Source organism: Arachis stenosperma, chromosome 4, assembly GCF_014773155.1.
Source record: "Arachis stenosperma cultivar V10309 chromosome 4, arast.V10309.gnm1.PFL2, whole genome shotgun sequence".
Taxonomy (NCBI): domain Eukaryota; kingdom Viridiplantae; phylum Streptophyta; class Magnoliopsida; order Fabales; family Fabaceae; genus Arachis; species Arachis stenosperma.
In genome coordinates this window covers 145,379,445-145,405,846 of record NC_080380.1, presented here as the reverse complement: position 1 = coordinate 145,405,846, position 26,402 = coordinate 145,379,445, and the positions used below count along the sequence as shown (strand labels likewise).

Here is a 26,402-nt window from a genome sequence, read left to right as displayed (position 1 = left end):
AAAGAGCCTTAGAGAGTTTGAAAACATGATTTAGAAAATCCTTATGTTCAAAACCAGGGGGTTGTGCCACATACACTTCTCTATCAATAAAGCCATTAAGGAATGCACATTTTACATCCATTTGAAACATTTTAAAACCCTTATAGGCAGCATAGGCAAGAAGCAACCTAATTGCTTCCATTCTAGCTACCAGAGCAAAAGATTCATCAAAATCTATTCCCTCCTCTTGATTGTAACCTTGGGCCACTAATCTGACCTTGTTACGAACAACTTGTCCATCCTCACCAAGTTTATTTTTAAACACCCACTTAGTACCCGTAACTTTCTTACCAACCGGATGAGGTACTAGTGTCCAAACCTCATTCTTGTCAAATTGAGCAAGCTCCTCTTGCATGGCTTTCACCCATGATGGATCTTCAAGAGCTTGTTTGACATTGTTGGGCTCCATTTGTGCAAGAGTGCAAAGTTGCTTGGTTCGGATTGCCTTTTGGTTGAGGATCTTGTGGTCACACCTTGAGAAGGATCTCCAATGATAAAGTCATGAGGATAACCCCTCATTGACTTCCATTCTCTAGGCTTCCGGATTTGTGTTGAGCTTTGATGATCTTTTGTGGGTCTCACTGTTTCAGTTTCTCTTGCTGGCTCAGGAGACAAAATAGAAATGTCTCCTCCATTCTGACAAGACAAAACTTGACTGGCAGATTCTTCATTTTGGGCAGATTTAAAATTTTCTTTACTTGTTCCAGCTTCTTCACAATCTGAATCATTATTTATCACAGTACTGGGAATTAAGTTAAAATCACAAAAAGTAACATGTATGGATTCCTCTATAGTTCTATGATCTTTGAAGTAAATTTCTTACACAGTTTTCGTAGTAGAGATGGTTTTGTATTTTTGTTGCTGGTCTCAGCATATAGGTGTTGCCTCACTCAGTCACTTGGTATAGTTGTTGATTGAAAATGAACACTCTTTACCAGCTTGTCATCATGTTCCTCACACATATATATATTTTGAAATTCTTCTTTTGATGCCGGTGTGTCTGATGCAAAAGAAAAAAAATTCAAACTTAAACGTGTTGAATATTTAATTTGCTACTCTTGTATAGCAGTTGAGGCAGAAATGGTGTTTTTACTACATTTCTCTTGTAAAATGCAGTTTGAAGCTTGATTCCTCTTGGAATTCTGATGTGTTTGTTTAAGGGGTAAAAACTAGTTTCGAAATTTTAGAAATTTTTCTTGAAGATGATATTTCTTTTAACTGTTTTTTTACTTAAATAAATAAAAAAACTAAATATTTTTAGGTTTACTTGAAAGTGAAATAAGTTGCACATCTACGTAACGGGTAGCACTTCGCAATAGGATTTTAGATGACTAACACAGATGAACATTCAATCATACATTACCATTATTAGGGGGTTTTGGTTTTGCTGATGAACACTTGTTTAAGACAAAAATGAAAACTTTTTAACACAAGAAATTAAATTAGAATGTTACTCATACATTCCATTTATTGAAACTTGAAGAAAACAGAAGTCTATGCTGATCCAGTTCGAAACTTCCTAATGGAGAGTTTATTTCCCTCTTTGTTTGTGATATCTTTGTCTATTAATATTCTGTCTTTCTCCTTATATATCCCATGTAGAATGCCTTTGGTGACTTCGCCCAATACTTTCTGCTGAATCACTCGCTTCACCAACCTAGCACCATAGTTGTGGTCATACCCCCACTCAGCAATAAGTTTCACAGCATTATCCTTTACTGTTATTTCCATCTTTTGGCTCTCCTTACATATCTTCTTTACTTCATTCAACTGTCATAAAGAAAAGATGAGTAATAACATGGTACGAGGACTTCTATAACCTAAGAATCTAGAGTTTGATCTTTGTTGACCCCGAAAGTGAAAATTTTAACATAAGGCGAATAAAAGACACGCAAATCCAAAAAAAAAAAATTGGGTCAAAAAATAGTTTCATGATACATTATTACCTTGCACAAAGATTATCAATCAATTACCTGGAGCTTGACAATGTTGTTTATTTGGTCAGCGTCCAGAGACTGGAACACAATAAACTCATCAACTCTATTAATGAATTCGGGAGGGAATTCATTCTGCGCAGCAGCCATCACTTCCTTCTTCATCTCTTCATATCTTTCCTGTCTTTTTATCGCATTATGAATGACAGTGGATCCAACATTGGAGGTCATAATGATGACAGTGTTGGTGAAACTCACTTTGCGACCACTTGCATCAGTCACTCTTCCATCGTCCAAGACTGGAAGCAGAACATCCAAGATGCCGCGGTCTGCCTTCTCAATCTCATCAAGCAGAATAACAGAATATGGCCGGCGGCGAACCCTCTCGGTGAGCTGGCCTGCCTCCCCAGTCCCTCTGAATCCCGGTGGAGCTCCAATGAGTCTTGAAACCATATGCTTATCCTTGTACTCGCTCATATTGATGCGAACCAGCGCTTCTTCCGTGTGGAACAAGTAAGAGGCAAGTGCTTTAGCCAACTCTGTTTTTCCAACACCAGTAGGTCCCATAAACATGAAGCTAGCAATGGGGCGGTTAGGAAACGCAAGGCCAACTCTTGAACGTTGGATAGCCTCAGCTACTGCCTTCACAGCAATATCTTGTCCCACAATTCGCTTATGGAGCTCATTTTCTAAATCTAGTAACTTATCCATATCAGATTGTTGTAGTTTTGATATGGGTATACCAGTCCATTTGCTCACAATTTCAGCAATATCTTCTACCGTCACTTTTTCCTTCATCATAAGACCGTCAAGCTTGTCTATCTCCTTCTCTACATCTTTAAGTTGTTGTTGTAAGGAGCGTTGAGTGCGAGCTAACTCAGCAGCATAGTCATAATCATTCTGACGCTTAGCAACTCTAATTTGTACATTCATCTCGCTTTTCTGCATCATAATACAAACTCTTCATTGTGTAAAAGCCGTGCATGAATACTTTTCAAGAAAGAGAAGACTCACCACTCACCAGTTGTTTTATGGTGTGAATTTTAGCCATTAGAGACTTGTCAAAATTCCACCGCTCCGTCAGAAGTTTCTCTTCTTTCTCAAGGGAAGCGAGCTCCTTTTCAAGGGAATCTAACTTTGTTTTAGATTCTCCGTTATCATCTTCTTTATCGAGAGAGCTTCTCTCTGTCTTTTTTGCCTGGATTGTCTCAATTATGTTGGCTAGTTCAGCGGGTTTAGAAGTCATTTCCATCTTCAATTTTGCAGCTGCTTCATCAACCAGATCAATAGCTGCAATTCCACTAGCCTTTAATTAACTCTTTATGGACATTGCTCTCATAAATTATATTTACACAGAAATTTAAATGTCTCGTATGAGGAGTGTTAGGGGGCAGTAACTTTTGTGATTTGTAGCCATCAAGTAGTCATCAATAATATTTTTAATGGTGTGAAATTAATCATTTTTGTTTTATTGGTTAATAAAATTGATGGCCCCTAGACTTTTCCGTCTCGTATTTATCTTCAAATTAAAAGATCGGGACTCATTTATTTGTCGTTTTCTAAAGATAAAAAAAAAACAAAAGTGTGTGAAGATTGAGGGTGTCAATGCATGTTACCTTTGTCAGGTAAAAATCTTGAAGTAATGTATCGATCTGCTACCTTTGCAGCATATTTAAGTGCATCATTGGAGATGGGGACTCCGTGATGCTGCTCATATTTTTCTCGGAGTGTCGTGAGTATTCGAATGGTATCATCAACTGAAGATGGCTCAACATAAACCGGCTGGAACCGACGCTCCAAGGCCGGATCCTTCTCGATGAATCTTCGATGTTCGTCCAACGTTGTTGCGCCAATACATTGCAGCTCTCCACGACTAAGCATGGGTTTCAACAGATTAGCTGCATCCATTGAACTATCTACTCCAGCACCTGCAAGTGATATGTGGAAGGTTTATATTAAGGTGCATGTTACGCTATGCTATGCTATAGTGACTATTATTGTGGTCCCTATGTTAGTTATATACTTTAATTTATCAAAATATTGCTTTTAGAAATCTATGTTTTAATGTCTGTAGAAATAGAATTGCTGAAGGTTATTTTCACGTGAAGTTATTAAAAATCATTAAATAATTTAATATATTTAATTAAATTATTATTTAACCGTTTTAATTAACAACTTTATATAAAAATAAGTGCAGGTGAATTTTTACCTTGTCATAAACATGTGATAGAATTACGAGGTAGATGTCAAAATAAGTGAATTAAATTTAATAACAAAAATAATATTCATATACTAAAATTAAAATCAATCATTAAAATATTTATATATAAATATATATGTGATTTAATTTATTTTTGATGTGTATTTATATTACAATATATATTTTATACTCGTGCTAATTTTGATAGCTAATTTTAATGTATATAGTCGATCTAATAATTATACCTGCTCCTACAATCGTGTGGATCTCATCAATGAAAAGTATAATTTGACCTTCGGATTCCCTTACTTGTTTGAGAACGGCTTTCAACTTTTCCTCAAATTGTCCCCTTAACTCTGATCCTGCAACAAGGCCACCTATATCAAGGGAAACAAGCTGCAAACAGAGAAGGTTTAACTCATAATTAGTTTTCGAGTATGCTATTTATATACTAAAATTAGTCATTAATATAAAATATATGTTAAAATATAAAATACACATTAAAAATGAATTAATAATATATGCATTTATATATAAATATATTATTTTAGTAGCTAATTTTAGTATATAAATAATATTTTTTTATTTTCAATACATGTCTACTTGTGTTAGTTATATTTAGAGATTGGAGTTTAGGATTCAGGTTTGTGACTTGGAATAGATGTTTCCAACGCATACCCTTCGATTCATTAGAACTTGAGGAACTTCTCCTTCAACGATTCTTTGAGCAAGCCTGTTTCAAAGATAGAGTTAGGTCAAGAATAGTAGTAAAGTATGTAGTTATGGAGCAACGCAACATATTACATACCCTTGGACAATGGCAGTCTTGCCAACGCCAGGTTCTCCAATAAGAACGGGGTTGTTCTTCGTTCTCCGAGAAAGAACCTGGATACACCTTCTTATATCACCATCCCTTCTAGAAACTTTGTCAAGTTTTCCGGCTTTAGCCAGCTCTGTTAAATCTTCCCCATATTTTCCTAAGGCTGAATAATCAGCCTTCTTTTCAGGTCCTGTCACACCAAAATCAACCTAGCTTTATAAAATTCAAATTATTACTATTTTATGTACATTAATTTAGTGGTTCAATTTTGATAAAGTGAATGTAATTAGTAAATGGAAAAAATGATATAAGTAATAAGGAGTCAATTTTTAGTTTAGTCAATTTTTAGGTTTGACTAAATTGTTTTCTAGCTACTCTTACTTATCAACCTTACTTCAAGTTAACTACACTTGAGTGAAACTACACTTGAGTTTTCACGTAGAAACAATCACCTAAAGAAAAATGAAACATACTTAAAAGTTGATGGAGTAATGTGTGGAGTTGGAGGCACCTTTTAGAGGGTGATCCCCTTTCTCTGTTTTGACTTGGCGATGGCGCAGATGGATCCCAATGGAGTCCAGATACCAACCACTGCGACCATGAAATCCCACAATTTCTAAATCCTTCATTGTGAAGTCGAATGGTGTCCCTTCTTCAACTCCGTACGGTCCATAGGTTTCTTGGACGACATTAATGGCACCCCCCCTTTTCTTGGGATCCAGTATACTTTTACTGCTTATGAATTTCAATGACCTTATGTACGGATTACCGCCATCCCTAGCATGCAAGGGAAAATAATGCCCAGAAATACCAACAAGGAATTCGCCCGGGTATTTTAGCTTAATCTACAAGACACATAAATAATATAAAATGAAGAAAGAAAGGAAAAAAAAATAATAGAATAAGCTTGTTAATATATATATTATAAGATTATAACCTTTTCCTTTTTGGCCTTGAGTTTTGGATTAGATCCTCCATGTTTTGTTGCTTTGAAACGCTTGCCGTGGTTATCATAAACCAAAGTGAGTGACATAATGTAGTCACGATGCTCAAGATGGACTTCTCTGACACCGCTGAAACACCCATCGTCCCATTTATCTCCACCATTGCCTCCCCAGGGTCCTATTGTAAACACCTTCTCCTCCATATTTGAACTCCCTCCAACTCTTCTCTAGTTCTTCTGAAGTTCTAATAAATAATGCATTGTATCCATAAGCGTAATAAGTAAGCAGAGATATCTAGAGCATAGATGAGTCGTCTTTGGTTTCTTTCTTTTAGTTGACTGAAAGTCTTCTCCAAAGTCGTCTCAAATAAATGATAAAAGGGTAGTGCTAGGGAGCCAATGGTCTATGCGTACAATGTGTACAATGAGCTAAATCTTTTGTTTATGAATAAAATGAACATCACCCATATTATCCAGAATAACTATCTGGATACCACGGATAATAAACATCTCATGTCATAAAATCACTCATCTGAAAAGTATTGTACCCTTAATCTTTCAAATCTAGAACTCTAATACCATGTCATGAACTCACTCATCCCAAAAGCATAATCTAACAGGACAATGTAACACTAATTGTCATATCTCTAATACTTTTTAAACCTCCATTGTAAGCATTGTACGCTTAGGCCATTGGCTCCCTATATTTTCTCATGGTAAAAACACATGAACTATTTATTACTTACAGAAGTTTGTAAAATATTAAAATAATTTTTTTGTTGAGATTATTTTCTCAAAATTTAAATCTTTTAATGATCAAAATAATAATTTATTTTAGCATAAAGTATATTTTTTATCTTTAAAATTTATAAAAAATATTTAAAGTTTTATTTTGTTTTAATTTTATCCCAAAAATTTTCAATTTATATTAAATATATCCTAACAGCTAAATTTTCAAAAAGTGTAAGACAACTTCAACAATAATGCATAATAATTATGTCTGACTTGCTTGTATTGAAAGTTGTTATTGTTGAATTCGTCATGATTTTTTTGAAAAATTAATTGTTAGAGGTAAATTTGATGCAAATAAATATCTTTATGATAAAATTAAAATAAAATAAAATTTAAAAATATTTTTGAAATTTTTAGCAAATTTTAAGAATAAAAATATATTTTACCGTTTATTCCGAGGATTATTTAAAATTGGGATAATTTGGGTCTGAATGTGAGTTCCATACTCCTTCTAACAAGGGTTTCAATGTCATTTTTAATGAATAGTCATTCGAGATCTTGAGTGAGGATGAGAGATGGTACCTGTGAGAAACTAAGCTTAAATTAGCAAATAAGACAGGTTTTATAAATTAGGGTCCAAAAATACCAATGTGTGTTATGATATTTATACAGGGGAGTGATGGCTTAGTTATCACTTTATAATTCTTCCACTTATAACTATGAGTAATTATTTTCCTTGATTCAGGGGTTTGTTGAGATCCCATTTTAAAATAGTGGACAAATTTGTAAGTGCAGTTGAGATTCTCTTACCTAGCGTTTGTTTTGAGGTATTGCGATAGAGATTGAGAGATTGAGACTCAATATTATGTTTGTTGGTTTAGAGATTGGTATTAAAATTTCTGTCTCTGTCTCCAAAATTTTAGTATTTCAGTACCTCCAAAAAGTAGGGACACAGGGGACTAAAATTTTTAGAAATAGAAACTGAAATTTTAACATTTTATACCTAAAATACCCTCATTTCAATTAATTAATTCCAATTTAATTCTTTGTGCAAATTAAATTAGAGTTTCATTCTTATTTCAATTTCTGTCTCCCATTTTACACCAAACAGAATACTGAGATTTATTTCAATCTTTATTTCTTAGTTTCTGTCTCTCAGTCTCAATCTTTCCGTCTCTATCTCTCTATTGAACACTACCTTATTGTACAAGTCGGGTCGAAATTCAAGGATCTAAGCTCTATCAAGTCGGATAGATTGTCGAAGGAGACCTAATCGTATATAGTAAATTGGACTTTATTTATTTTAGATCTGAATTCAATTATAGACCAGGGTATGAATACCATTTATTCTATGTTATAAGTACATCCAATTAAATAGTTATTAACTTCTTACTTTGTCATTTGTCACTTTAAAAGTATAGTTCTCATCACTTTAGTTGATTTTTTTCTTTATTAAAATTAGTCACCAAAAATAATTTTTTTGTGTATAAATATATAAATTATTTAATTCATTTTTAATATGTATTTTGTATTACAACATATATTTTATAGTAATAGTTGATTTTATTAATAATACTCAAAATATTCTTTCAATTTTTGAAAACAAATCAAATAGTCTCTTATTTTTATGAATGACCATATAAGTCCCTCAAATTTACTTTCGTGGATCTCTATTGAAATGTTATGTTAACACTTAACAATCTAAATCAACAATTTGGGATTGACACAAAAGGAAATTTATGAAAATAAATTTAAAAGACATCTTTTAGTCATTTGATATAAATTAAAAGTAAAAGACTATTTTAATTCGTGTTTGGAAATCTAAAAATTATTTTAAGCATTATTCATCTCGTTATTCTTTACCAAATATTAAAGCCATAAAACTAAGCAAAATAGTTAACCAAATTCATCCAAATTAATTAAACGTGTTTCACATCTACGTGCGCTTTTTTTCTTTTTTTTTTTCATACGCTTCTTCTTATATTGTTATTATTGCTTCTTCTTTTTCTCTATCTTCTTTTTCCTCATATTTTTCTTTCGTTATCGTTATCGTTGTCATCACTACCATCACCAACACCTCCTCTTTCTCTTCTTCCTCTTTTTTTTCTTTTCTCATTTGAATTTTTTCTCCTTCTTCCTTTAGTAACCCAAAAGAATATCACTCAATTATTGGTGATCTACAATATTTGACCTTAACTCATCCTGATTTAATCTTTGCCGTTAATAGAATGGTGCAGTTCATGCATCAGCGCTCTCTTTATCACTGGAAATATATTATGCGTATTTTTTGTTATCTCAAAGGTACTCTTGATCATGGTCTGTTATTCACTAAATCTACTCATTTTCGTCTTATATCCTTCGCAAATGTTAGTTGGGGTGGCAATATTGATTATGTAAGAGCATCATGAGCTTCTGTATTTATTTGGTGACAATCTCATATCATGGAGAAACAATAAACAGATAAAAATTAGTAGAAGCAGTACGAAAATAGAATATCAAGCAGTGTGTGCTGCTAAAACTGAAATTTATGTCTCTTCAGAGCTCTATATTCTTCAAATTATTTTTCCTATCATCTACTGTGACAATCAATTAGTGTGTCTCCTAACAGACATCCCCATCTTTTATTCACATTGCAAGCATCTTTAGACAAATTCATATCCAAACTGAGGGTACGTACTATTAGAATATCATAATTAGGGAACAAAATCAGGAAAATATCAAAGTGGATTAGGAAAAAAATCAATATAATTTATTAGGATATTATTCCATAACGAGTGTACTCTTAGCGTACTCTTGGTCTATATATTAGAAGAACTTTGTAATCACAGAGAAGAAATATGAATAATAAAAATAATACTTTTCTAAATAATTCTTCGTTTCTTTCCTAAATCTTTTGTACTATAGTAACATGGTATCAGAGCAGGTTCTAAGGATTCAAAATTCTGACGAATTCATGTTACAAATTGCAAATATGCCATACAATAGTTTTGACATGCGATCATCACAAACCAATTTTGACAACTTGTCAATTGGTTTCAAACTAAACGGATATAATTATCCATTATGGGCAACTCTGATGAAAAAAGCAATTGGTGGAAGAAGAAAGAAGAAACACACCAAAGAAAACTGCTTTAAGATTGTGGGTTACCTAGTGAGAAGTCAAAAAATGGATTGTTTTGAAAATGGCACTTTGTGGTTTTATATGAAAACATGGTTTTTGGGCATACTTTGACTGGACATAACTTGGACTACGGATCTCTGTTTTGTGCCAAATCTGTTTAGAAATGAAATTGGATCCGGGATGTCCATGCTATTCGAAGAACGGGTGAAAAACGATTTAAAATGAGAAAGTTATGTCCGTTGGAAGATTGGGGTTTAAATCTGTGAATTCTGCAGCTTTTAACTTAGAAAACTTTTAGCAGAATGACCCTTTGTGCGTGGACGCACTTGGCGCGTACGCGCAGTTCTTCCAAAAAGCGCCATCCATGCGTGCGCGTGATGTGCGCGGGCGCGCCGATTGTGCTGCACCCAATGCCCAGCTATTTTCCAGAGAGTTGTGCCAGAACTGTGCCAGCTTTGTGCCTGGGGCACGAGAGCACCCACGCGTACGCGTGGTTGACGCGTGCGCGTCGCTTGGCTATTTTTCAATCCACGCGTTAGCGTGCATGACGCTTACGCGTCGATGAGTTTTCGAGGCCATCCACGCGTGCGCGTGGAGTGCGCGTACGCGTGGCCCTGTTTTCATTCCAAAGTTGATTTTTGAGTTCTAAAAGCCAAATCTCATACTTCTAAGCCTCCGATCTCACCCCTTATGTATTAAATCATTATGATATGCTTAGTAATGAGAAAGGAACTAGGGGATGTGGTAACTTGCGAGTGAAGCAAGGGAAAAAGTTATGATCAATGGTGATCAACGATGATTATATGAGATATGGAGGATGACGGTAGGAGTACCGTGTATGCCATGAGCCGAAGGGCTATATCTATTGATAAATGGCTGGTTCTTGAGTGAACCATGAGCCGGATGGCTGAGTTATTGCCGGATACGGCGGAGCCATGTTGATAAATTGGCTAGTTCTGGATTGAACTGTGAGCCGAATGGCTGAGCTATTGCCGAGCTACGGCAAAGCCATTATGGATTATGGCTTAGTATAAAGGCATAATGATAATTGAATAATGATGAAAAATGTTGAATGTAAGCATGCTTGTGTTTTCTCTCTGGTTGTAAGGGTGACAGGGCACAGATACCCTCTAATGGCGACAGGGCGCAGATACCCTCTAATGGCGACAGGGCGCAGATACCCTCTAATGGTGACAGGGCACATATTCCCTCTAATGATATTAATACGCAACAGAGAGACTGTGCCCGGGTTAGCTACCGGACACATCGGGTTGGCTTGATAACCGACAGATGATATCATCAGCCATAGGGCAGGCATTCATCATTTGCATATGTTTGAATTGTTTGGGTTTGCCTATTTGTTTTGGATTTCTACATTATATGTGATATGTTACCAGATTATGTGCTACTTGTTCTACTTGTACCTTAATTGTGTATTACTTGCCTGTATTGCTTGTGTTTGTACAACTGAGAGGCCCCTCATGTTAGTGTCGGTGGAGGTTGAGGGCTGTTCTTGATGAGATGAATTGATGATACGATTGCATGATGATGATAATCATTGGTTGAGATGGTTTGAGCTCCCTGGGTAGACGCAGTGATGTGGTTTCACTAGCTCCAGGTGAGGGTATGATGTATTGATATAGAATTGCTGAGACAGTACGACTGATGATGGTTTTGTTTATGATTCTGAATCTGATTCGTGGGAGAGTCAGCGAGTTGGGAATCATACGAGATATGAACTAGACTTAGTATCCCCTTACGTCAGATGCCTATTTATGGATTAGTGAGAATCTAGGTTGGATATTTGGTGAAAAGGAGTTTAGGATGCTTAGTGAGTTTTTATTGCAGTGCATTGTATTTATTTGACACTTTTACCGTACTGGGAACCCATGGGCCCGGGGTTCTCATTCCGTATATATCTCTTGTTTTTCAGATACAGGTCCAAGTGCTCAGAAGTGAGCTGTGGTACGTCTGAGAGACGGCAAAGATCTTTATTTTCTCTACTTTGTGTTTTGCTTAGAATCTCTCCATCTTTGTTTTGAAACGATTATATTATGTATTGAACTCTTTTGGAACTTGCCTATAGAGGCTCTTATGTTTCCTTTGGGAGAGATTAGGATATACTGTTGTCAACTACTTTCATACTGTACCCTAGCCGGCCTAAACTTCGCGGGTCGCGACTAGTGGCTAGTACTTATGTTATATATATCTATCTGTTATCTATCTCTTAATCTCCTTTATGCCTTGTCCGTATATCGCGTTCGGCTTGCAGTTTAACTTTTCATTGTCGAAACGTGAGGGTTACGTCTTCGCGATTTTATTTCTACTCTTTTCAGGCTTCTCGATTAATACTCCTTTCGAAATTACCTATAGTTATATATTAAAAATCCACCTGAGAGTCGTACCACCGTAATATCATTGACTTATGACTCGAGCATAAGGATTTGAATATTAGGGTGTTACACCAGTAAGCTCTTCCTCCAGGGTGTGCTATTTCTTTTGCTGTTTTTTATTCTGTTTTTAATTTTAGCAATTATTTTGTGACTCTACATGATCATAAACCTAATAAAACATAAAAGAACAATAGACATATAGATAAATAAAAATTGGGTTGCCTCCCAACACCAAACTTAGAGTTTGGTTGTGGTCTCCCAACACCAAACTTAGAGTTTGATTGTGGGGGTTTTGTTTGACTCTGTATTGAGAGAAGCTTTTCATGCTTCCTCTCCATGGTTGCAGAGGAAGATCCTTGAGCTTTAAACACAAGGTAGTCCCCATTCAATTGAAGGACTCATTCTATTTTGTCAACATCAATCACAGCTCCTGCTGTGGCTAGGAAGGGTCTTCCAAGGATGACGCATTCATCCTCATCCTTCCCAGTGTCTAAGATTATGGAATCAGCAGAGATGTAAAGGCCTTTAACCTTTACCAACACATCCTCTACCAATCTATAAGCTTGTTTTATTGATTTGTCTGCCATCTCTAATGAGATTCTTGCAGGTTGTACCTCAAAGATCTCCAATTTCTCCATTACAGAGAGTGGCATAAGATTTATACCTGACCCCAGGTCACACAGAGCCTTCTCAAAGGTCATGGTGCCTATGGTACAGGGTATTAAGAATTTACCAGGATCTTGTTTCTTTTGAGGTAAAGTTTGCTGAACCCATGTATCTAGTTCACTAATGAGAATGGGAGGCGCATCTTCCCAAGTCTCATTACCAAATAACTTGGCATTCAGCTTCATGATGGCTCCTAGATATTGAGTAACTTGCTCTTCAGTTACATCTTCACCCTCTTCAGAGGAAGAATAGTTCTCAGAACTCATGAATGGCAGAAGGAGGTTCAATAGAATCTCTATGGTTTCTATATGATCCTCAGATTCCTTTAGGTCCTCAATAGGGTACTCCTTTCTGTCTGGGAGACGTCCCATGAGGTCTTCCTCATTGGGATTCATGTCCTCCCCTTCCTCCTTGGATTCGGCCATAAAGACAATATCAATGGCCTTGCACTATCTTTTTGGATTCTTTTCTGTATTGCTTGGGAGAGTACTAGGAGGAGTTTCAGTGATTTTCTTACTCAGCTGGCCCACTTGTTCCTTCAAATTTCTAATGGAGGACCTTGTTTCAGTCATGAAACTTAAAGTGGCCTTAGACAGATCAGAGACTATATTAGCTAAGTTAGAGGGACTCTACTCAGAATTCTCTGTCTGTTGTTGAGAAGATGATGGAAAAGGCTTGCTATTGCTGAGCCTGTTTCTTCCACCATTGTTAAAGCCTTGTTGAGACTTTTGTTGATCCTTCCATGAGAAATTTGGATGATTTCTCCATGAGAAATTATAGGTGTTCCCATAGGGTTCACCCATATAATTCACCTCTGCCATTGCAGGGTTCTCAAGATCATAAGTTTCTTCTTCAGAAGATGCCTCTTTAGTACTGTTGGATGCATTTTGCCATCCATTCAGACTCTGAGAAATTATGTTGACTTACTTAGTCAACATTTTGTTCTAAGCCAATATGGCATTCAAAGCATCAATTTCAAGAATTCCCTTCCTTTGAGGCGTCCCATTACTCATAGGATTCCTCTCAGAAGTGTACATGAATTGGTTATTTGCAACCATGTCAATGAGTTCTTGAGCTTCTGTAGGCATTTTCTTTAGGTGAATGGATCCACCTGCAGAATGGTCCAGTGACATCTTAGAGAACTCAGATAGACCATAATAGAATATATCCAAAATGGTCCACTCTGAAAGCATGTCAGAAGGACACCTTTTGGTCATCTGCTTGTATCTTTCCCAAGCTTCATAGAGGGATTCACCATCTTTTTGTTTGAAGGTCTGAACATCCACTCTAAGCTTGCTCAGCTTTTGAGGAGGAAAGAACTTAGCCATGAAGGCCGTGACCAGCTTATCCCAAGAGTCCAGGCTATCTTTGGGTTGTAAGTCCAACCATGTTCTAGCTCTGTCTCTTACAGCAAAAGGAAAAAGCATGAGCCTGTAGACTTCATAATCTATTCCATTAGTCTTAATAGTCTCACAGATCTGCAAGAACTCAGTTAAAAACTGATAGGGATCTTCTGATGGAAGTCCATGAAGCTTGCAGTTCTGTTGCATTAGAGCAACTAGTTGAGGTTTCAGCTCAAAATTGTTTGCTCCAATGGCAGGGATTGAGATGCTTCTTCCATCAAATTTGGAAGTAGGTGTAGTATAGTCACCAAGCATCCTCCTTGCGCCTCCACCATTGTGATTGGGTTCGGCCATGTCTCTCTCTTTTTTGAGATTCTCTGTAAGGTTTTCTCTGGATTGTTGTGCTTTAGCTTCTCTTAGCTTCTTGTTCAGAGTCTTTTCAGGTTCAGGATCTGCTTCAACAAGAATGTCCTTGTCCTTGCTCCTGTTCATATGAAAAAGGAGAGAACAGAAAAGAAAGAGGAATCCTCTATGTCACAGTATAGAGATTTCTTTATGTTAGTAGAAGAAAGAAAAGAATAGAAGAAGGATGAGAAAAATTCGAACACAGAGGAGAAGAGAGGGTTCAAATTTTTAGATGAAGAGAAGAGTGTTAGTAAATGAATAAATAAATAGAAGATGAGGGGGAGAGAAATTCGAAAATTATTTTTGAAAAATTAGTGATTTTTGAAAATTAAGAGAATAATTAAAATTAAAATTAAAATTTGAAACAATTAGTTAATTAAAAGAATTTTGAAAAAGAGTGAGGAATTTTCGAAAATTAGAGAGAGAAAAGTAGTTAGGTGGTTTTGAAAAAGATAAGAAACAAACAAAAAGTCAATTAGTTAGTTGAAAAAGATTTGAAAATCAATTTTGAAAAAAAAAAGTTAGAAAAGATTTTGAAATCAATTTTTGAAAAAGATATGCTTGAAAAAGATATTTTGGAAAAGATTTGATTTTTAAAATTAAAATTGATTACTTGACTAACAAGAAACTAAAAGATATGATTCTATAATTTAAAGATTGAACCTTTCTTAACAAGAAAGTAACAAACTTCAAATTTTTTAATCAATCACATTAATTGTTAGTAAAGTTTTTGAAAATTATGAAATAAAGATAAGAAAAGATTTTGAAAAATATTTTCAAATTTTCGAAAATCATAAAAGAAAAATGAAAAAGATTTGATTTTTGAAAAAGATTTTGGAAAGATAAGATTTTTTTTTTTAAAATTGAAATCTTTACTTGACATACAAGAAACAACTTATTTTAAAAATTTTGACTAAGTCAACCCAAAGATTTCGAATTTTTATGAGATAAATAAGGAAAAGATATTTTTTTAATTTTTGAATTTTTAATGAAGAGAGAGAAAAACAACTAAATGACTCAAAACATAAAAACTATGAATCAAAACACATGATGCATGCAAGAACACTATGAATGTCAAGATGAACACCAAGAACACTTTGAAGATCAAGATGAACATCAAGACTTATTTTTGAAAAATTTTCAAGAAAGGAAAAACATGCAAGACACCAAACTTAGAAATTTTTAATGCTTAGACACTATGAATGCAAAAATGCATATGAAAAACAACAAAAAACACAAAACAAGAAAATATGAAGATCAAACAAGAAGACTTACCAAGAACAGCTTGAAGATCATGAAGAACACCATGAATGGATTTTTCGAAAAAAATGCATAAATTTTAGAAACATGCAATTGACACCAAACTTAAAAATTGACACTAGACTCAAACAAGAAACACAAAATATTTTTGGTTTTTATGATTTTATAAATTTTTTGTATTTTTTTGAAAATTATATTTAGAAAAACGAAAACAAATAAAAAAAATTTTGAAAAAATTTTGAAAACTTTTTGAAAAGAAAATTACCTAATCTGAGCAACAAGATGAACCGTTAGTTGTCCAAACTCAAACAATCCCCGGCAACGGCGCCAAAAACATGATAGGCAAAATTGTGATTTACTCTTTTTATAAATTGAACAATTCTTAGCAATGGCTCCAAAAACATGGTGCACACTACTATGGTTCACTCACATTCTTCACAACTTTGCACAACTAACCAGCAAGTGCACTGGGTCGTCCAAGTAATAAACCTTACGTGAATAAGGGTCGATCCCACGGAGATTGTTGGTATGAAGCAAGCTATGGTCAACTTGTAAATCTCAATTAGGCTAATTTAAATGATTATAATGGTTTTCAAAAATAATAATAAATAAAGCATAAAATAAAGATAGAGATACTTATGTAAATCATTGGTGGGAATTTCAGATAAGTGTATGGAGCTGCTTTGTTCCTGTTGAATCTCTGCTTTCCTACTGCCTTCCTTCAATCCTTCATACTCCTTTCCATGGCAAGCTGTATGTAGGGCATCACTGTTGTCAATGGCTACTTCCCATCCTCTCAGTGAAAATAGTCCAAATGCTCTTGTCACAGCACGGCTAATCATCTGTCGGTTCTCGATCATGTCGGAATAGAATCCATTGATTCTTTTGCGTCTGTCACTACGCCCAACAATCGCAAGTTTGAAGCTCGTCGCAGCCATTCAATCCCTTTATCCTACTCGGAATACCACAGACAAGGTTTAGACTTTCCGAATTCTCAAGAATGGCCGCTAATAATTCTAGCTTATACCACGAAGATTCTGATTAAGGAATCTAAGAGATATTCACTCGTTCTAAGGTAGAACGGAAGTGGTTGTTAGTCACACGTTCATAGGTAAGAATGATGATGAGTGTCACAGATCATCACATCCATCATGTTGAAGTGCAGTGAATATCTTAGAACAAGAATAAGCTGAATTGAATAGAAAATAGTAGTAATTGCCTTAAAACTCGAGGTACAGCAGAGCTCCACACCCTTAATCTATGGTGTGTAGAAACTCCATCGTTGAAAATACATAAGTGATGGCCCAGGCATGGCCGAATGGCCAGCCTCCACAAAAGACATATAAATTCGAAAATAGGGAAAAGGACCCTTAGTACAATAGTAAAAAGTTCTATTTATACTAAACTAGCTACTAGGGTTTACAGAAATAAGTCTTAGAGCAGAAATCCCCTTTTGGGGCCCACTTTGGTGTGTGCTTGGGCTGAGGTTGAGCTTTACACGTGCAGAGGCTTCTCTTGGAGTTAAACGCCAAGTTGTAACGTGTTTTTGTCGTTTAACTCTGGTTTGTGACGTGTTTCTGGCGTTTTACTCCAGAATGCAGCATGGAACTGACGTTGAACGCCAGTTTGCGTCGTCTAAACCCGAACAAAGTATGGACTATTATATATTGCTGGAAAGCTCTAGATGTCTACTTTCCAATGCCTTGAGAGTGCGCCATTTAGAGTTTTGTAGCTCCAGAAAATCCATTTCGAGTGCAGGGAGGTCAGAATCTAACAGCATCAGCAGTCCTTTGTCTGCCTGAATCAGATTTTTGCTCAGGTCCCTCAATTTTAGCCAGAAAATACCTAAAATCATAGAAAAATACACAAACTCATAGTAAAGTCCAGAAATGTGAATTTTGCATAAAAACTAATGAAAACATCCCTAAAAGTAGCTAGATCTTACTAGAAACTACCTAAAAACAATGCCAAAAAGCGTATAAATTATCCGCTCATCAACACGCTAGTGTCATTCAGAGGGCAAAGAAGCATTGGGGCATGCCACTTGAGTTCGTGGCGTGGCACACCAAACAGAGGAACCATTCACTCACAAAGGGGCGTGGCACGCCAGACCCTGGGCATGCCAGACTAGTGCAACTTTCCAGAGGAGTTTAGCCAAGTACACAACAAGGGCGTGGCATGCCAGACCCTTGGCATGCCATGCCAGTTCAAGTTTCCAGAGGCAAAGAAAAGTAGAAAAAGCAAAGGGCGTGCCACTTGAGCTCGAAGGCGTGGCACGCCAACACAAGACTTCCACTATGGCGTGCCACTTGAGTTCGAAGGTGTGGCACGCCAAGGTTGATAGAGAGACGAGTGTGTCACTTGAAGGATTGAGCACGGCACGCCAAGCTAGTTTGAAGGGCACGTGACACGCCGGTAGAGCGCCAGCCACACGCCAGCTAAGAAGTCACACTTGTTGAGTGTTTTCTTTCTCTCCAAAATGTAATTTTCCCTTTTTCACTTTTGTAATTCTTTTATTTTTTCACTAGGAGTAGTATAAATACCCTCAAGGAGTACTGAAGAGGGGTTAAGCAGTTAGTTCTAGATCCACTTTTACACTCCACTTTTGAGTACTTTTCAAGCTTTGAGTAGCTATCCCTTTCATTGAGAGAGGGAGCTCTGTTGTACTTGATGGATTGATAATAGTGATATTCTTCTTCTCTTCATATTCTCTTGATTTGCTAGAAGGAATTTTGTTCTTAATGCTTAGTGTTCAATTATCTTGGGAAAGAGATTGAATGCAATTGGGTTTCATGGGAACCTTGGGAAAGGAAATATGAAACCATGCTTGAAATCCCTTGTCACACTTGAGTAGAATCTGGGTTTTGGTGATGGGATACGTGACATATAATCCCCCCTCTACCTGGACCTATGAGGGTGTGTGGTATAATTAGGGACCAAGCATATCTCTCTTCATGAGCAATTAGACCAAGGAATTGGCTATTGATCAAGATCTGAGAGATTGAGTCACCAAGGGATTGGGGCTCAATCAATCATGATTGCTAAGAGGTCAATGAGTTGCATGATTGAAGAGGATATAAGCTAGATTTGATCCAAAGAGACAACATCTCCCAATCTCAATGAATTTCCCCCTTCTTATCTATCCATTTCTTTACAGCTTAATTTTACATTCAGCAATTCTCCACTCCCATTTACATTCAATTCATTTATGATTCAGCACTTTACATTCAGCAATTTCTATTTCTGCACTTTATCACTTTTCTTTATATTCTAGTCATTTACATTTAAGTCATCATTTACAATTCTTCACTTCACAATCTTATTGATCTGTTTAACTAATTCATTAATCAATTAAAACTACTTGGATTTGCCAATCTCTGTGGATACGATCCCACTCCACTGTGGGTTATTACTTGGCGATAATTTTGGTGCGCTTGCCAAAAGAACTAATTCACTAATTTTTGAAAAGGGTAGTGAATTTCGGTCATCAAGTTTTATGGCACCGTTGCCGGGGATTGGCTTAAATTTGACAGTGATTATATTGATTGGAGGGCTAGATTAAGCAATTTAATTTCCTTGTTATTTTAATTTCTTTATTTAGCATTTTTTATTTTATCTTGAGCTCTATTTCCTTCTTCTTTGATTATCTTATTTAGTGTCCATATTTCCACTCTTCTAACTGTTTGATCAATTGCACCACTCACACTAACAATTGCTCTAACAATAGTAATTTCTTCATCCATTTTTTTTCTTGCTTTTTGCCTTGATTGGTTGTATAACAGGTAGGAGAAGCAGGGCTTCAACTTCCTTTGATTCTGAACCTGAGAGGACCTTTCTTAGATTAAGGAGGGAAGCAAGAGGGAAGAGATTCATTGGTGCTGAGGAAGAGGAAGAGTATTTCGAAACAAACATGGAGGAGAATATGGAGAATCATCATGAGGAAGAAGTTCATAACCATGCCAGGGGAGGCCCAGTCAATCATGATGGGCAAGAAAGGAGAGTCTTAGGCTCCTACATCAACCCAAACCCAGGAAATTGTGGCAGCAGCATCCTAAAGCCAACAATTCATGCCAATAACTTTGAGCTGAAGCCTCAGCTCATCACACTTGTTCAGAACAATTGTTCATATGAAGGGAGTGCCCAAGAAGATCCCAATCAACATCTCAGCACATTCTTGAGGATATGTGATACTGTAAAGTCCAATGGGGTACACCCTGACATCTACAAACTACTCTTGTTTCCTTTCTCACTCAAAGATAAGGCAGCAAAGTGGCTGGAATCATTCCCCAAGGATAGCCTAACTACATGGGAGGAGGTGTGAACAGATTCCTTGCGAGATTTTACCCTCCATAAAGAATCAATAGGCTAAGAGCTGAGGTGCAAAATTTCAGACAACAAGATGGAGAAATACTCTATGAGGCTTGGGAGAGATTCAAAGATCTGATAAGAAGATGCCCATCGGAAATGTTCAATGAGTGGGTACAACTACATATCTTTTATGAGGGACTATCCTATGAAGGAAAGAAGGCAGTGGATCATTCTTCAGGAGGCTCACTCAACAAAAAGAAAACTATTGAAGAGGCCATAGATGTCATTGAGACTGTAGCTGAAAATGAGTATTTCTATGCCTCAGAAAGGACTCAGAAAAAGGGAGTGCTAGAACTCAACTCTGTAGATGCTTTGTTAGCTCAGAACAAGGCAATTGCAGAACAAATAGCAACATTAACCAAGAGGATGGAGGCCAACCAAGCCTCAGTCATCCAAGACCAAACTCTTCAATAAGAAGGTAATGCATCAGAATCTGAAGGTGACTAGGAGTAAGCTAATTATGTGCATAATTCAGTCAGAGCACCATATGACCCACACTCTAAGACATACAACCCAGGTTGGAAGAACCACCCAAACTTTGGGTGGAAAAATCAACAAAACCACAACCAGGACCACAACAAGCCTTATCCATCAAATCAGCATCCCAACCACAACCCCAACCATCAAACAGGGAATCATAGACCCTACTATAGCTCACAAAACACATCATACCATAACAACCAACCCATACACAACAACCTCAATCAAGATGCACCTTCCTCAACTATGCAACCATGCGAAATCAAGAGCAACTTTGAGAGGATGGAGGCTGCAATAGAACATCTGTCATCCCAGATTTTAGGGGCAGTCTCTTCCCTCATGGATAGACAAGCACAAACTGACAGGAGGATAGATGCTAATCAAGAAGAATACAGGTCAAATCTGAAAAATCAAGGCGCATCAATTTCAAAGTTGGAGGCACAAGTGGGGATTTTGTCCAAACAAATCCCACTTTCCACACACACATTTCCCAGCGATACCATGGCTAACCCAAGAGGGGAATGCAAAGCCATAACTCTGACAAGTGGGAAGGTTGTAGAGGAAGGAGCCCCAAGCAAAGATAATCATGAAGAGGTTGCACCAAAACAGGATGAAGGGGAGATCCCAGCTTCACCTCCACTAAAACCAGTTTTGAAGCCATATGTACCAAAGGCACCATACCCACAAAGACTGAGAAAAAATGGGAAGGATGGCCAGTTCTCTAAGTTCTTAGAGATCTTCAAGAGGCTCCAAATCAACATACCATTTGCTAAGGTATTAGAACAAATGCCACTCTATCCCAAGTTCTTAAAGGAGCTTATAACCAAAAAGAGGAACTGGGAGGCAAAAAAAACCATAGTATTGACTGAGGAATGCATCGCCATCATACAGAAGAAGTTGCCTCAAAAGCTGAAAGACCCAGGGAGTTTTCAAATCCCCTGCATCATAGAGGACATTACTATTGAGAAAGCTTTGTGTGATTTGGTAGCTAGCATAAATCTTATGTCCCTAACCATGATGAGAAGGATGAAGATTGAGGAAGCCAAGCCAACAAGAATGGCACTCCAATTGGCTGACAGAACATTTAAGTTTCCACATGGGGTGGTGGAAGACTTGCTAGTGAAAGTAGGAGAATTCATCTTCCCTGCTGATTTCGTTGTGCTGTACATGGAAGAAGAGGTTGACGCGTCAATTATCCTAGGAAGACCATTTCTAGCTACTGCTCGAGCCATCATTGATGTGCAGAAAGGGGAATTAGTCTTGAGATTGCATGAAGAAAAAATGGTCTTCAACATCTTTAAAGCAATGAGTTACCCTAAGGAACCCATAGAAGAATGTATGCTGGTAGACAACATGGAATAGATAGTTCAAGAAGTTATGGGAAAAGAATAATGTGGAGAAAGCATTGAGCTAGAGCAAGCACCAGATGGAAAACTACCACAAGCAACCATGAGGAACTCAATCATGCCAACTGCCACAGACAACAAAGATGCAGTGTCACCAAAACTAGAGCTAAAAGCCTTACCACCCAGCTTGAAGTATGCATAACTGGGTGCCAACAATACTCACCCAGTGATCATAAATTCAAGTCTGAGTAAGGAACAAGAAGAGGAACTTATGCAAGTGCTGAGACAACACAAGGATGCCATAGGCTGGACACTTGCAGATTTCAAAGGAATCAGTCCTTCAATGTGCATGCATAAAATCTTACTTGAAGAGGATGCCAAACCCTCAAGACAGCAACAAAGGAGGCTAAACCCAATTATGAATGAAGTGATTCAGAAAGAAGTGTTGAAAGTATGGCAAGCAGGGGTGATCTACCCCATCTCAGACAGCCCTTGGGTAAGCCCGGTGCAAGTAGTTCCTAAAAAGGGAGGAATCACTGTTGTGGCAAATGAAAAGAATGAACTGATATCCACAAGGACGGTAACCGGATGGCGTATGTACATTGACTACCGGAAACTTAATGAAGCCACCCGGAAGGATCACTTTCCCCTGCCCTTCATGGACCAGATGCTTGAAAGATTGGTAGGACATGAGTATTATTGTTTCCTGGACGGATACTCGGGCTATAACCAAATTGTTGTAGACCCCAAGGATTAGGAAAAAAACTTTATTTACTTGTCCATATGGTGTATTTGCTTATAGGAGAATGCCCTTTGGATTGTGCAATGCACCTGCAACATTCCAAAGGTGCATGCTCTCCATTTTTTTAGATATGATTGAGAAGTTCATAGAAGTATTTACGGATGACTTCTCTGTGTTTGGGGACTCATATTCTGATTGCCTATACCATCTTTCTCTTGTGCTAAAAAGGTGTCAAGAAACCAACTTTGTTTTAAACTGGGAGAAGTGCCATTTTATGGTGACTGAAGGGGTGGTTCTTGGTCACAAGATTTCAAAAGATGATATAAAAGTAGACAGAGTAAAAGTGGAAGTAATTGAAAAATTACCTCCACCTTGCAATGTCAAAGCAATCAGAAGCTTTTTGGGACACGCTGGGTTCTATAGGAGGTTTATTAAATATCTTTCAAAGATTGCAAAACCCCTTAGCAACCTACTTGTCTCAAATATTCCTTTTGTTTTTGATAGAGAATGCATGGTAACCTTTGATGAACTCAAAAAGAAACTCTCCTCTGCACCTATCATAGCACCACCAAGATGGGATTTTCCCTTTGAACTAATGTGTGATGCATCTGATTTTGCTGTTGGTGCTATCTTGGGACAGAGGAAAGACAAGTTAGTACATGTTATTTACTATGCTAGCAAGGTCCTTAATGAGAATCAAAGGAACTATACCACCACAGAGAAAGAACTTTTAGCCATAGTTTTTGCTTTTGATAAGTTTAGATCATATCTCATTGGCTCAAAAGTAATTGTGTTCACTGATCATGCAGCACTTAAATACTTGCGTACCAAACAAGAATCTAAGCCCAAACTAATAAAGTGGATCTTGCTGCTCCAAGAATTTGATATTGAGATTAAGGATAGGAGCGGAGCAGAGAATAAGGTAGCTGACCACCTCTCAAGGATCCCACAAGAAGAAGAAATATAGCAAGTAGCAGTAAATGAAAGCTTTCCTGATGAACAATTGATGATGATTTAAGTAGCTCATTGGTTCGTAGACATAGCCAACTTCAATGCTATTGGGGAGCTACCAACTAACATCAATAAGCACATGAAGAGGAAACTAATCAAGGATGCCAAACACTACATCTGGGATGACCCCTATTTGTTCAAAAAGTGTACTGATGGTGTCCTAAGAAGGTGTATATTCCATGAAGAAGTGCATGAAGTATTATGGCAGTGCCATGGATCAGCATATGGAGGTCACTTCAGTGGAGAAAAGACAGCAGCAAAAGTGCTCCAATCCGGATTTTACTGGCCAACAGTGTTTAAGGATGCCAAGGAAATGGTGTCAATGTGTGATGAATGCCAAAGAGATGGTAATTTAACCAAGAGGAATGAGATGCCACAGCAATACATACTAGAGTTGGAACTATTTGACGTATGAGGGATAGATTTCATGGGACCCTTCCCAACCTCCTACTCAAATAGCTACATATTAGTGGCTATTGATTATGTTTCAAGGTGGGTAGAGGCCATAGCTACCGCAACAAATGACAACAAGGTTTTGATAAGCTTTTTGAGAAGGAACATCTTCAGCAGATTTGGAGTTCCCAGAGCTCTCATTAGTGATGGAGGGTCATACTTCTGTAACAAACAACTGGAAGCACTCCTTCTCAGATATGGAATAAAGCACAAAGTGGCAACTCCATACCACACACAGACCAACGGGCAAGCTGAGATCTCCAATAGAGAGCTAAAACAAATCCTTGAAAAAACTATTGAAAGTTCAGCAAAGGACTGGTCTAAGAAGCTAGACGATGCTCTATGGGCCTACAGGACAGCCTTCAAGACCCCCATTGGGATGTCACCATACCAACTAGTATCTGGCAAGGCTTGCCACTTGCTAGTTGAACTGGAGCACAGAGCCTTTTGGGCTCTAAAACTTCTGAATTTTGATGAGCAAGCTGCTGGAAAAACGAGACTGATGCAACTCAATGAACTGGAAGAGTTTAGAAATCAAGCATATGAGAATGCAAAAATCTACAAAGAGAATACAAAAAGGTGGCATGACCAAAAGATAGCAAGAAGGGAGTTCACTGAAGGATAGAAGGTGTTACTCTACAACTCAAGACTCAAGTTCTTTCCTGGAAAACTTAAGTCTCGATGGTCAGGACCTTTCACCATACTCAAAGTGTTTCCCTATGGTCATGTGGAGCTCATGGAAGACAAGACCCAGAGAACTTTTTCTATCAATGGCCATAGACTCAAACACTACTTGGGAGGCTCCTTGGAGGAGCAGAGAGTGAGCTACAAGCTCAGCTAAAGATGAAGGAATGTCAAGCTAATGACAATAAAGAAGCGCTAGTTGGGAGGCACCCCAACACTTTATCCTTTTGATTTAATTGCTTTTCTTAGAAGTAATTTAAATTCCATGATTTAGATAGTTTAATTTTTAGTAATTAGGATTAGTTTATAATTGTAGATTAGGAAGTTTGATATTAGCTTTGAAAGCTAGATTTTCTTTACACTCTCTCATTTCTTTCTATTTGGGAGTTGCAACTTGATGAATGCATAACTAATGATGAGTGAATGGGCTGAGAACTAGCTAAAGTGATAAGTTTGGTGTGGCCTCTCACCCACTTAATCTAGGCTTACAAACAATTAATAGTTGATTCTGAAGAGTAAGCCCAGAGATTAAGTTTGGTGTGGTCACCACCAATGATGACATGGCAGCCCAAGTCACCCAATTTGAAAGCACTTAATGCTTTGGGTAAGAACATGAACGTGATTTAATGAGTTTGAAGGAGTTGGGATCAAAAGAAAATGAAAAGATTGATGTTATTCCACTCTTATGAACACATTAAATACACAATGATGAAACCAATTTATTAAGATGCCAAAGAATTAAGTTTGGTGTCCCAAGGGACACCCATCAGTTGCAATCCAATTTATTCTTGATGAGAAGGAATGTGAAGGGGTTCTTTTGTCATTACTAATGGGTTCAGTTTCAATTTCAGGAGAGGAGATGGGGCCCACATGGTAAACAACTCACAAAACAAAGAAGTCAAAGTGTACTTGCACTTTGGAACTCAACACACGCAGAAGACACTGTGAGAAAAGAGTTGGCGCCTCTTCCCATGCTAGGCGCCACTTCCCAACGTGGGAAAACATTTAATCCCTTTTATTTCCCATCTTTGAACCACATCATTCAACCATTATAAAAGCCTCACTCCCCATCTCCTCTCCCACTTCAACAATCCCTACACCACTCACCTTCACTTATCTTTTCATCTTCTACTATCCCCTACTTTCTTCTTTCTTTTTCTTGATTGGGACAATTAAGTCCTAAGTTTGGTGTTGGAGCAAAACCTTGTTTTGCCTTCTCTTTCTTTCATTCAACCCCCATTTTTTTACACTCTTCCAACCTAATGGCACCAACAAAAAGCTCAGCCTCAAAGAACAGAAGAACCAAGGAACCAACCTCTAGATCCTCAAGCTCTTTTAATGACTACAAGTTCCTCTCCGCATTCAACCAAAATCAATTTTATGGTTGGGTGAGTGAGAGGAAAATCATTCCAGAAGTTGGGTTTCAACTAGGGAGGAATGAGCACATTGAAATCTACATTGA

At 37.2% G+C, this 26,402-nt stretch overlaps 2 protein-coding genes and 1 non-coding gene across 3 annotated transcripts; 2 read left to right on the top strand and 1 right to left on the bottom strand.

Moving 5' to 3' along the window:
* Positions 1–1,476: 1,476 nt before the first annotated feature.
* Positions 1,477–6,165, bottom strand: LOC130973659 (chaperone protein ClpB3, chloroplastic-like). Its single transcript, XM_057898276.1, has 9 exons — positions 5,931–6,165; positions 5,505–5,838; positions 4,982–5,183; positions 4,852–4,906; positions 4,419–4,569; positions 3,590–3,901; positions 2,995–3,263; positions 2,013–2,915; positions 1,477–1,809 (listed from the first exon to the last, which is right to left on the bottom strand). Exons 1-9 carry the CDS (start codon positions 6,138–6,140, stop codon positions 1,534–1,536), a joined length of 2,712 nt encoding a protein of 903 aa, XP_057754259.1. The 5' UTR covers positions 6,141–6,165; the 3' UTR covers positions 1,477–1,533.
* A 7,870-nt stretch (positions 6,166–14,035) lies between these two features.
* LOC130977533 (small nucleolar RNA R71) lies at positions 14,036–14,143 on the top strand. The gene has a single exon (XR_009085222.1). It is a non-coding gene; the product is annotated as a small nucleolar RNA R71 (small nucleolar RNA).
* A 6,843-nt stretch (positions 14,144–20,986) lies between these two features.
* On the top strand, positions 20,987–22,066 carry LOC130975839 (uncharacterized). Its single transcript, XM_057900568.1, has one exon. It carries the CDS (start codon positions 20,987–20,989, stop codon positions 22,064–22,066), a length of 1,080 nt encoding a protein of 359 aa, XP_057756551.1.
* Positions 22,067–26,402: the final 4,336 nt, after the last annotated feature.